Raw genomic sequence first — 12,685 nt, 5'->3', positions numbered from 1 at the left:
CCTAGCAGGAAAAATCGTGAAAAACCTGTGATGTTGCTTTTCATGGCCAAGCCCTGCATTAAGTCAGTTGGAAGTAACAGCCGCTAGGTGGCAGCAATTTGCCCTGAAGCGTGTAGTTTGCATGTGCCTCCGCATTACAACGAAGAAGAATTAGCTCCGTCTACGCTGCCGCAACAGAAGAAGAACATTCGCCTCCATTTGTGATAAACTCGCTGAAGCCGTCGACGGCTTGGGCGATAATCCTTCACAGCAACGACACTGAGCTCGAGGAACAAGGAAGCAAGGTGGGTTTTAAAGAAATTATATCATGGCTATAATCACGAAATACTGTATATAGTCAGTGGAGAGCTCTGCAAGCTAGCTGCAAGCTAACGCAAAGAAACCGTCTCTTAATGTTAGCCAAGTTAGCTCTGATAGCGTCACCCTGTGAATGGTTTTGTGCGATGGTCCAGCGTTGGTTATAGCTAATGGTCTTAAGCACACTAACGTTGCCCTTCCCTTGAATTACATTTTTACATTGCAGAAAAGTCAATTTCAATCCTAACGTTACTTGTTTATGTTGTGGCGTAGATTTCCAAGGCCTAATGATGGCTATAATTAGCAGGCCAGTCCTCTGTGGGTCAGCTTTAGCAATCACGCCACCCACTGTTACTTGCCGGAGGTTTGACGTATGCAGCCATCTTCAAATTATCGTCATTATAACACCGAAATGACACACTCGTCAACATATAAACGATCACTTTTGGGTAGACATGCGCTCAGAGATGTCTAATCCCTCTAATTTCGCGTTATGTGGTCAATGTCCATTTCTTATCAGTTATATTATGATGCATAATTCTGCCACTGCCAAGTGAAAAGTGGGGCATTCACGTACCTTCATAGAATGATGCAAATCTTTAACTTGACTTCCAGATAAGACACTGACTCACAATGTGGGACGGACCAGGGCCAGGTCAGGGACCACGAGGAGGACCACCCTTTCGGTAAACGAGCGTCATTAAATCATTAAGTTTCAATTTAATAGTAAGAAAGAAGAAGAATTTTTCGAGTAACTGCACATCTTTGTTTGCTGTAATGCTGTTTGCTAGGGGTGGGCAATATGGTAGAAATCTGGTATAGCAATACAGAGTTTTATCATTCAGTGCTGACTATATACGATGACTTAGTATATTTTGTGGAAATCCTATTGTGTTAACTGTTTCAACCATTGAGTCCCTGTATTTTTGCACATATTTAGCATATTAAAGTTTTTCCCCTCCCTTTCTCTGTTAGCAGCAAAATCTGACACAATGAACTTAGTATTTTTCCTGCTGTATTGTTTAGTTGTATTGTTTTGTCATTTGGTTATTAGCTTTTCAGACTAACCAGTGGCCTAATATATTCATGTATGTTCCAGTGGTGATCATCGTGGAGAAATGTTTGGTGGCAGAGATCGTCCCATGCCTGATTTTAGAGGTAGAGAAGGAATGAACATGGGTCATATGGGCCCGAGACCTCTAGATCTACCACCAATGGGGAGGATGGATGGGCCACCCATGAGAGGGCGGGATATGGACCCACGTGAAATGCGAGGTAGAGAGCCAAACAGAGATTTTTTCAGACCTGGAGAAGAGCCAGACTTCAGTCTTAGAAGGCACCGTGAAGCTGCCATCAGAGCCAAACTGATGAATTCTTCCGGTTTCCCGGGACCAGGCAGGAACTCAGGTGATATGGGAGGGAGGGGTATGCCACCGCGGGAACCAAACAGCAGATTTATGGACATGAGAGACAGAGAGTCATTTCATTACAACATGCCACAGTTCAACAATCCCAATATTGATGGAAGAAGAGGTGGGTTTCCCATGGACAGAATGGATCGAAATGATGGATTTAGGGACATGCGTGACAGGCCCCCAATGGGCATTGCTAACACTGATCGCTATGATATGGAATTAACTCCTCGTGATAGGAGAATGATGGACACTGACAGAAGAGGAGGGCCACCTTTCAATCCAAAAGGCGGCTTTGATTCTGACATGGATTTCAGAAATCGACTTGGGCCGTCACCTGAATTTAGAGGAAGGGATCGATCTCCATTGAGATTTGGAAACAGTGACGGCTCTCCAGCAGACAGGGCAAGACCAGACATGCCTTCAGATGTTGCTGGCTCTCAGAGAGCAGAGTTCATGGGTGCAGAGGACAAACTCAGAGAGAGAGAATATCCAGATTCAAGTGGCAGTCCCCTTATGGATTATCGAAGTGGTGAAGAGATGACTCTTGCAGAGGAATGGAAGAACCGTCGGAAGGACAAGAACCCTTACTTAAACATGGGTAAAGGTATGGGAAGTGTACCTGAACACAATTTTCCTGTTGGTTTTGGCAGAGACATGAATGTTAGAAATCCACCACCATTTCAGGAAAGAGATAGACCATCTGTTGAATTCCCAGCGAAAGATGTTGGCTTTCCTCATGGTGACCGCTTCCCCACTATGGATCTACCATCAATTGGCAGCAAAGGTCCACAAAACCATCCACTACCGGAAATAAGCCCCCTTACTGGCCCTCTTGGGAGAGAAAATGAGAATAAACATTGGCTTGGAGAAAGGGACCCGAAGCATAGTCAGAATAAATCAAATTGTGACGAAAGGCCCGCTTACTGTAAAGGCAAGAATGAGCCCTCACATGACGTTCAGGTGCCAAGTGATTGTTTTAAAGGGTTGAAAGATATCCCACACAATGAAGGACCTGCCGGGGGTAAGATGGGGGCCGAACAGGATTTCCAAAGCAGCAGCACTGTGCAGTCAAGAGACCAAGACTACAGGGACATCGATTACAGAACAGGGTCTGGGAGAGCTTTTGATTACAAACGTGAGGCGCTTCAGACCCCAGAGAAGCTCATCAAAGATTCTAAACCAGTCGCACCTTCAAAATTTAGTGAGTCTGGATCTCAGGTAGGTGTATTTTTATTTTACTGCTAATATTTGTTTCTAGATTATTTTATTTGCATTTATTATCATGTGTTGATGTTTCATAACCATAATTTTGAATGAAAATATCTGTGAAAGGATCAAGATTACAGAAGTGCATCAGTGGAGGACAAAGTTTCCAATACCATATCCATAATTGGTATTCCAAAGACAGCCACAATGGAGCAGGTAATAATAAAACAGTGAAGCAACTTTGTGTGTTCATGGTTATGGTTACCAGACAGTGTTGGCATGGACAGCTAAGGCATCATTCACTCATTTTGAGATTTTCTTTTGCAGATTCTTGGTGCCTTTGCAGTCCGTGATGGCGTGCCAATGCAGGGGATGAAAATCAAAAATGTTGTGCCAGGTATGAATTAAGTTTCTTTGTGGAACTGTTTGGGGCACTCGATCGATGTCCCTCCACATTTCGCTTTTACGACATTCGCAACTCGCATTCTTTCTTTTTTATTTTCTTGGTTGCTTTTGTTGTTGGTGGTCTGCGTGAACGTTGAACTCGCTCAGAAAAGAGGGGGTGGTGGGGGGGGTGTTGGTTCTGTAACGCCATCCTTTTTCATGTCTGAGGATGTGTGATCATTGTCAGCAATTAGTGGATTTACCAAGGATTCAGCGTAAGGAGCGTTGGAGTGGTATTCAGTGTCGGTCACAAAGATCTGTGACATGCGACTCACTGAGTCTGTCCTTCAGGGACACTTTATCTAAAAACAAAAACGGTGTCAACAAACCTGAAATGGAGACCGCCTTGTTAGTGCTTTGTTCGCCCTGCAGATCAAAACATCTTCTTTTAAAGTTTTCCACAGTGGATGGCTGTAGACATGGTTTTAGATGATGCCAAGCCTTTTTGTGAAGATTATGTCTCAAAGGCTGTTAAGTTTTACATAAATATATAAAAATGTCCATCAGAGAAAGAAGCATGCGGTGCCTTTTTTATTTATTTTATCTATACACGATGAGTAAATTTTTCTATCTACATGGTGCACACCACACAGTCATTCGTTGCCACTGGTCTGGAATATCTGTCTATTCAGGCTTGGCTTTATCAGCGATGATATCACATCAGTCATCAGAAGACTGAATAGAAAAAAGGTTAAAGAAAATTTGTGTTTTCCTGACAAGGTATGTGCGCCAGTAAAGGTGTAAACATTCGCTCACAATGATCTCGATGTACTCACGAACTGCTGTCTTTTCTGTTTTAGTGGGTGACTGTCATTACTGGCATTGACTAACAAAAACCCATCTGTATTTCAAATGCTGTCCCCAGGTTACAGCTACGATACGGCCTATGTGGAGTTTTTAAACCTCGAGGATGCAGTCAACTTCATGGAGTCCAACAAGGTGGCCCATCCTCGTCACTCTACGAAGGCCGTCTCTCCCATCAGGATTATGAGGGGTTGAGAGAGCATTTAGTAGATGGGGGAGGGACAAAACCTGGGAATGGGTTGCTGTTACTTTCAGTGAACTTAAATTTAGGAGATGAAGATGACAGTTAATGACATTTTTAGATGCTAATATTTCAAATCTCAACAGTTTGTCCTGATTTCACATAACCTGAATTGTAAGTCCATTTCCACAAAGCCGTCATAGCGCTTCAGTTTACTTCTTTAGCACCTAAAATATTTAGAAAAATATTTAAGAATTTAAAACTGTGCATGTGCGCAGACAGAATAGGTTTCCCTCCCACTGTTTACTTGCTGCACTAGTCCTAAATGTTCTTATTTCAGACCCAAGCTGCCTCAACCTAGAATGGATTTAACTAGAAGTTGCAGATGTGTGAGGGGAAAAAATCTCTGCTTACGAGGGATTGTCTAACAGTTCAGAGGTTTTATAATTGTAGGAAGCATTTCCAGTGATATTGACAATGAAGGTACTGTATGTAGCCACCATTTCCTGTGTTGTGATTTAGCCTGTGCAACGAAGAGGAGTGAAGGGTTGCACTTTTAAGTCTTGTGTCTTAGAAAATGCTGGTTTCCTCTTGGCGCGACTTGCGAAGGAGTTTTTTTGTCAAGGAAGCGACACCTTACCAATGCCTTAGCTAGCGTATGGGCAGAAAAGAGCCCAGTATTTAAAACAATGCATGGGGCTTGTTGGTGGGGCGGTTATTTCAGGTACAGATCGGATCTGTGAGGTTGAAGACAGGTGCCTAAACACTCAGGATTTTACAACCCCAAAATGATCAGTGTCAATTATTTTATCTTTACTCACGATGATCATGATGTAAACAGTAGAAATACAGTGCAGCACCTTGCTGGAGGGCGTCACAGTGTGGTCTGGCAAGACTTGAGTTAAGTTCAGCTTTTTTGCCAGATGACCCTGTGTCTGTGCTGGAGCCCTCTGGGTTGGTGCCCCTGCTGTGTTGCCAGCCTGGTCTCATTGAAATGAATGAGAAGGCTAAATTCATTTTGAACCTTATTATGGAGAACCCACTGCTGTAGTTGTTATTTAACTGTTGACATATAGTTCCAATTTTCTTTTTTTTTCTAGTTTTTGTTTATTAGAAGTAGCTTTGTCAAATAATTTTTATGATGGGTACTGTTGTGGTCACAACTTGGTCTCAGCTGTTTATGGGTCTACATTGCTTTTTGCCTTTATTTATTTTAAGTTATGCTGATGGTGTGGCTGTATGGCTGACGTTGTTGGTTGGTCTGTCAGTCAGTTGGTCGACCACTTTGATGCAGACTGAAATATCTCAACAGCTGTTAGATGCATTGTCATGAAATTTGGCTCAGATATTCATGGTGCCCGGTGGATGAATCCTCATGACTTGATTTTCGATCTAGAGCCACCAGCAGGTCAAAATCCACTGAAGTATCTCTACTTCTGCTTGATAGATTTTGATACAGATACTCATGGTTCTTAATACGTTTTGTGATCTCCTGATGTTTCCTCAGAGCCACCATGAGTTTGAATTTGTGGTTCAGAGTGAAGTATGTCTAACTGATGGATAGATAATCATGCATCTTGGTCCTTACATTTGTGGTCTTTGTGCATTTTGGTGACGTTTTGGTTTTCTTTGCGATGAGAATTGTGATTCCAGCTTCACAAAGCTGCTGCTGTGGCTGCAGACTCTTAGGCTTGTCTTTGTTTCTGCAGCAGTCTTTGTGTGGCAACATCCTGTCACCAGTTCAAGACATTTCCAGTCATCTGCACCTTCCCCGAAGAGTGGATGTCCTCTTGATGGTATTCTCTTGAAGTCATCATCAGTTCATTTTGGGCACCAGGATTTCTCCTCTTTGAAATTACATCTTGACTCAGTGAAGTCAACACTGGCCTGGATTGATGTGCTTTTGAGCATGTCTGTACGGCTATGGAGTAGCCTCTTATCTTGCAGTAGTTGGGATCAGTTGAATTGTTGCTGAAGTGTATAGCATTTTATTGTTTGGCTCTGCTGTTTCTATTTTAGAGCATTTGGGTGCACACAGTTTTGCTCTCACCTTTGCCTAATGTTCTGCTGACAGCACAGGATGTGAAAACTACATGGTGCAGGTAGTTTTGTGGTCAGTATTGCCACTGTCATTCAAATAGCTGCTTACAAACTTACAAATGAAGGGTTTTTTTTGTCCTTGTGCTTTATGGTGTGCCTTTAATTATGGTTTTAATGGTTAATTCTGTTTTGTGCAAATGAGATATTTTATGGAATTAAGCACTGTGGATTTAAATCCATCTTTGAGATGCAAAACTTACATCTAAATTATGGATGTTAAACACAGTGCTACCAATTTGCAAACTACATTTGGATGCGCCGTGAGCTTCCCTTTGAAACGGCTCATTTGTCATACTAATGAAGTCTGGTCTTGCAAATGGGGTGTTGATGATGGCATAATTTGGTTTGTACACCTTACCCACTGAGACTGGGGTTCATTTAGCACTGCGACTTTCTGTTTCCTGTGGGGTTGTGTTGTGGACAGCTGTCAGGGACTACTTTGATAAGCGATTGCTCAGTGAAAATGTCAAACATTCCTTAGTTCAAGCTTTTAAGTTGTTGGGATTGGCTGCTTTTCTCTGTGATGTGATGGTAAACTGCATAGTTTTGGGGGGGGGTTCAGGCAAAACAAGCATTTTGAAGATGTTACTTTGGGCTTTAGGAAATTGTGATGGGTTCCTGACATTTTATGGACCAAACAATAAATTGAGTAATTGATAGAGTAATTCTAGTTGATACTGAAAGTAATTGTTAGTCACAGCCATACGTTTTAGTTCCCTTCACACTTTTAAGCGCAGTATGGGGGCACACGGCCTGTGTGAAGTATGGTTCTCGATCTGGGCTTCACACACCCCTGTAAGTGTTGTCCATTTGATCCTCAGCAGTGAAGAGGCGGGCTAAACCTGCCACTGTGCATGTTGGGTGTCATTGGTATTATTTAAGATATAAGTCACCTTTGTTGTACCAGTGATGCTGATCAATCGTTGCTGTTCTTCTTTCAGGGGTCCCTAAAGGTTGGCACTAGCACAACATCCATGAAGTACATCCAGCCAGACGAGCGTGAAAGAAGTGTTCATGTGAGTGTAGTTTGCTTGCTTTACCTCCAAATTCTCAAACAAAAGCCTGTGTTTCCATATTGTTGGCTTTATATAATATCTCATGGGAATGTTTTACAACTTTCAGCACAACAACATAGCCATACCAAACTAACTGCTCTGCTGCTCTGAGTTGAACAGAAACACTTGTGTTAGTCATTGATTTTTTTTTTATTATTTTTTTTTGTCAGTATTTCTGGAAAGAAAAAGAAAAAAAAAACTGAACACTTCCTGCAGATGTTTTGCAGAAGTCTTGGATTGGAATAATTGCTGTGTTTGCATTACTGCAGAGAGCAGGATCAGTCTGTGTCACTACGCCATGTCTTTTTTTGTTGTACCACAGTTTAATAATTTAAAAGTAGCCCTTCTTCCTGTCTCTGTGAATTAGGAGTCAGATCACAAAGTACCTCAACTCCAGGAGCCCCAGTTGCCTGGACCAGATGAACCTTTACAAGAGTTGAAGACCAGCTTGAATGGGTCCAAACCAAAAGGGCCTATGGAGCCATTGTCCCACAGCCAGTGGCAGCGTAGCTCTGACCTGACTCCAGAGGCCTGGCAGCAGCAGGTGGACCAACAGCTCCAACAGCAAGAAACTGAGCAGCAGGCAGAGTCTTGGGGCAGCCGCAACCTTCCTCATCAAAACTCCCACCAGCCTGACTCCATCTTTAAAGACAGCAAAAGTATGTTGACTTAAGCTCCTGAGTTTCTCCAACGCTTCTAGAATAAACACTCGAAATCGATGGACATATATGTTTACGTGCTAATGTTATTCAGAGCCAAATCGGGTTAACAGCGCATTCCCTTGTGTCTCTGCACAGCCATGATCATAAAAAATGTGAAGCCCACCACCACAGTAGAAACTATCTTGAAAGCCTTGGATCCGTTTGCATATCTGGATGAAAGAAATGTTCGTCTAGTCAAGGCCAAGCCACCAGGAGCCAAGTGCTTCTGCTTTGTTGACATGGACTCCCATGAGGTACCTAAACCAACACGAATGCACGCACTAATTTCATGCTCTGTTAGACTTCTCGGTTACTGTCTTTGTCCAGTGTTTCCCACTGACTTTCCAGAGCTAAGCATTGCGTCTTCTTTTATAGCAAGTGACTCGTCTGGTTGAGCTCCTCACTAAACCCAGACCCCTTTTTATTGATGGAGTCAGAGTTTATGCTGAGGTCGCAAAACCCCTCAAGAACCAAAAGTAAGTCAATATTTTTATTATCGGCTGTGTCTGGTGGATGAATCTTCTCATTTGTTCCTGATGATTTTTATCGTTTCAGTTTCAGAAAAGACTTTGATAAACCTAACAGTTCCATCCTTGGGTATCCACCTGAGGCTAGCATGATGGGGGTAAGCTGTGGTCTTTCATTGTTTTGCTTTACAGTTTTAAAAGACTGAATGGTGAGAGCTCTCAGGTGACCTGTAATTTTTACCATTTCAGCAGCAGCAGTTCCCACAGCCTCCGCAGTTTTTGCAACCTCTGCAGCCGCCGCCTAGTGCCCCCGCCGGAATGCAAGGTGAGACTTGCTCAGAGACTCATTCTGGTATTTCCCTTGGGGATTGCTTATTATTACTAAACATGCAGCTGTTGTAAATAGTCTCACCGTTTGTGTCAGCAGGTGACTTGATGCCTGGCAGTGCTAATCCTCCTCTGTCATCAGACCCCAGCATTGCACAGGTAGGTTACAGGGCAACAAGCAAAGCTGTAGATACCGTGTCTCAAAGCTAGGCAGTAAACTGCACATTCCCTTTAACACCTCGTAGGGAGTTGGCTACAGTGAGGCTCCAGCTGTGGATCCATCATACGAGGCTGGTGGACCCCACGTGCCCACCGAATCAGCTGGGATGACAGTTGGCATAGATGGAGCACCGACCTTCATGTATGGTAAGATACAAATCAGGCGTTCACGTCCATCAAACTTCTCCACTGTAGCTCTGCATTAGTAATCGTAAAAAACTCCTCTCTGACGCTCTCTGCAGTTGGATTTAAATTGGCATTTTACCCTTTATTTTCCCCCCGAAATAATAAGAATTTCTTTGGCACTTACCTGTTGGTTCATGCACCTGCATTGTGTTAGTGAAACTAAGTGTTGCAGCCCTTTGTCTCGAGGACTTCTCCTTGATTCACAGTGACTTGGAATGTATGTATGTGTGTGTCACTTTGTACAAAAGCTTCAGTCAAATATTCAATTTGTCCTAATTCCTCCAGGCTCTGAGATTCCAGACATGACCAACTACTTGTACGATGCCACGTCAGGCTTCTACTACGATCCTGAGACGACACTGTACTACGACCCAAACTCGAGGGTGAGTCGACAGTGATCCAGCGCTTTCTCTGACCTATGACGAAGAATATATTCAAGTGTTATGTAATGGGCTGTAAACAGTAAGCTATGACAATAGTAAATACTCTAAATACTACCCAGAAGTAATTGTATCCTCTGTTAAAACATTTTTCATGTATTTATTAAATATTTAAGTTAAAACTGAATTTGCATGAAGTAGTCAGCCAGTAGCCACCATAAACAGGTTTTAAATGATTGATTTGGATTGTCATTAAATTGGTGTTCCTCTTTTTTCCTCCATATTTGTGAATAGTATTTCTACAATGCTCAAACCCAAGACTACTTGTACTGGGATACCGTGTCAAAGACCTACATCCCAGTTCCAGGAGGATCCTCTGCAGAGACCCAACCTGGGACCATGACTGCTGAGGACCAGGCCATTCTTTCCAACCCGGCAGCAGATGCTCCTCTGGAAATGAAGAAACTGCCATTGGTGCCTAACCTCACCGGAGCAGCTCAGACGCCGGTTCCCGTTACTGCTGCGGAGGCTGTCCCGACCTCTACAGCAGCTTCTGAGAAGAAGGACGAAGACGACTCCAGTAAAAAGGACAAAGAGGAGAAGCCGAGAAGTCTCGCTGCTGTCAAGGTAGCACTTCAGTCACAGTGCCAGTGTGCAAAATGTGAAGTACAGTTGTGTGAAGGGGAGACAGTTAAGAAACCTGTTGCTGTTTGCAGATCATGAAAGATATGGAGCGCTGGGCAAAGATCCAAAATCGTCAGAAGGAAAGTGTTCGTGCTGCATCACCAGTGCTGAAGGGTGGACTGGACGATGACAGGAGGCAGTCCAAGTCTGCTGACGCTGGTTTCACTATCTTTGAAAGGAAGGTTAGGCAATCACCTGCAGTAGCCACACATTACAATTAGATGTGCAATGCAAATCTTAGAAGTGTGTATTTATCTAGTAATTATTTTTCATCCTCTTCTTTGTCTTCATCCTTAGAACTCAGGCGCAGATGAGCTTTTTAAGAAGCCCCTTGCTCCTCCTAAGAAAGATGAAAAGTCAAAGGTAAGAATCCTGAGCAGGGCGTTGACTCTTTGATCACACCTGACTCACTTGGTTCAACATTGATCTGGTTTGCTTCCCCAGCGTCCGATGGGCTCCCTGGGTCTGCTGGCATCAGACTATGCAGCTGGAAGTGATGAAGAAGTGGAAGAAGACAAAGAGGAGGCCGCTAAAAGCAGTCATAGCAGCCCTTCTGAAGACAAGGACAACAAGCTGACGGACTGGAAGAAGATGGCCTGTCTGCTGTGTAGGAGGCAGTTCCCCAACAAGGACGCTCTGATCCGCCACCAGCAGCTTTCAGACCTGCACAAAGTACTACCTGTGAACCTCTGTATGAACAGTAGTCGACATTTACCCTCTGAATGTAGCTTCTAATACACTGTTTTCTCAACAGCAAAATATGGAGATCCACCTTAAGATCAAGAGGTCTAAGAAGGAGCTAGAGGCGCTGGAGAACCAGGAAAAAGAGGTACGTGAAAATTAACGGGGTAGGGAAAATACGCTGCGACGAGTGTCATGTGTTCAATTGATATCTAAAGGTGGAATGTGTCCTTCACAGCTAAATGCCAGAGAAACTTCCAGGTCACCAGAGCAGAAAAGAAGAAAACACCATTACCAACAGCCGCAGCATCATAATACCTGGGGTGGAAGCTCCAGGTAGGTGTGCTTTCGCTAACTTGTTGAAATTGGAAATTAGGCATTTAAGTGGTTTTATCACATACATGTCCACCTTAACTGTTCATTTTGTATGCTCAGGGAGAAAGTCAGTGACAGACCTGGTTTAGGAGCCGAACCTGCCCCGGTAGGTGTGACGCTTTATGTCATGACTGACCTTCTTGTGGTGTTTTTTCCTTGGCTTATGTAACCTTTCATTGCTCTTCTCTGCAGCAGAGGAAGAAGAAAGAGCCTGTCGTTTGGGACCACAGCACCTACAAACAAGCAGTACGCAAGGCCATGTTTGCACGGTTTAAGGAACTCGAGTGATCTCATCTGAACACATCCTCACTTTGATCTGTGAATTCGTTGATATGACACGCTTGCACCACCTTGGCATGAGAAATCCCACTGACTGTCTTTACTGTTTCTCTGCCTTGGATGTTATTGCCCAGTAGAACAGTTTTCTGCACTGAAATGAAGTGGAAAATGACATCGTCTATAAATCACATTTCAAGGCTCCACCTTCAAAAAGTCAAAAAAATGATTTGACATTCTCGACAATGGATCTTGTACAGAAAGTGTTTATTCATGCTGTTAAATTGAGTACTTTTGCCCATGTTTTATGTGTGGCCTGTATGTAGACTTAGCAAGATGTGTCCAGGTTGTCTTTTTTAAAATGACACTGTCACTGGCCGCGGTTGCATTTTGTTTAAAACTGAGCAATTTTTACATTTTCATTTTCATGGGTTGGAATTGCAGGTATATTGTCACATTTTTAAGTAAAAAAAACGTTTATGAATCCACCTTTCTGCTTCAAACGTGTATGTTTTACTCCTGTTATCAGGGCGTTGAATGGGTTTTGTAAGCTCAGTGTTCCCTGCTGGAGCAGTTGGTTGTACTTGCATCTTGTGTCAACTAGGTGGCAGCAAGAGACCATGAGTTGTGTGTTGATGTGAACGATCCAAGCACAAACGCTGAATGAAATGATAAGCACTAGTATTTAGTGTCAGTAAAAAGAAAAATATATGATAAACTTCAATTAGGATTTAGTCCCATGGACACAGTAAAGACTGGTCTCGTGAACTCGCTTCACATTCTTTCTATCTTTGACAAAATTTCAGTTCTTGGTGTATTTAATATTCCCCAGTTGTGCGCTGCAGGAGTTAAAACATGAAGCCTTCTCTCTGACCTTTACTGATATG

The 12,685-nt window shown here is 43.1% G+C and overlaps 1 protein-coding gene across 5 annotated transcripts; it reads left to right on the top strand.

Moving 5' to 3' along the window:
* The first annotated feature begins 141 nt into the window (after positions 1-141).
* On the top strand, positions 142-12,286 carry rbm6 (RNA binding motif protein 6). Of its 5 annotated transcripts, none has more exons than XM_070958342.1 (23): positions 142-284; positions 913-983; positions 1,397-2,930; positions 3,045-3,134; positions 3,246-3,315; positions 4,228-4,301; positions 7,389-7,463; positions 7,870-8,161; positions 8,300-8,457; positions 8,579-8,679; positions 8,759-8,828; positions 8,920-8,995; positions 9,098-9,156; positions 9,243-9,363; positions 9,688-9,785; positions 10,077-10,409; positions 10,499-10,648; positions 10,764-10,829; positions 10,911-11,138; positions 11,221-11,295; positions 11,386-11,483; positions 11,583-11,628; positions 11,715-12,286. In XM_070958342.1, the coding sequence occupies exons 2-23, from the start codon at positions 931-933 to the stop codon at positions 11,808-11,810; spliced, it is 3,963 nt and encodes a 1,320-aa protein (XP_070814443.1). In that variant the 5' UTR covers positions 142-284; positions 913-930; the 3' UTR covers positions 11,811-12,286. The 5 variants fall into 5 exon arrangements, with proteins under 5 accessions (XP_070814443.1, XP_070814439.1, XP_070814442.1 ...); XM_070958338.1 differs by having other exon boundaries at positions 9,077-9,156; XM_070958341.1 differs by having other exon boundaries at positions 8,917-8,995.
* Positions 12,287-12,685: the final 399 nt, after the last annotated feature.

This window comes from Chaetodon trifascialis, chromosome 3, assembly GCF_039877785.1.
Source record: "Chaetodon trifascialis isolate fChaTrf1 chromosome 3, fChaTrf1.hap1, whole genome shotgun sequence".
In the NCBI taxonomy this organism is placed as follows: Eukaryota; Metazoa; Chordata; class Actinopteri; order Chaetodontiformes; family Chaetodontidae; genus Chaetodon; species Chaetodon trifascialis.
Note: the sequence above shows the minus strand (reverse complement) of the source record. Positions and strands in the feature narration are given on the sequence as shown.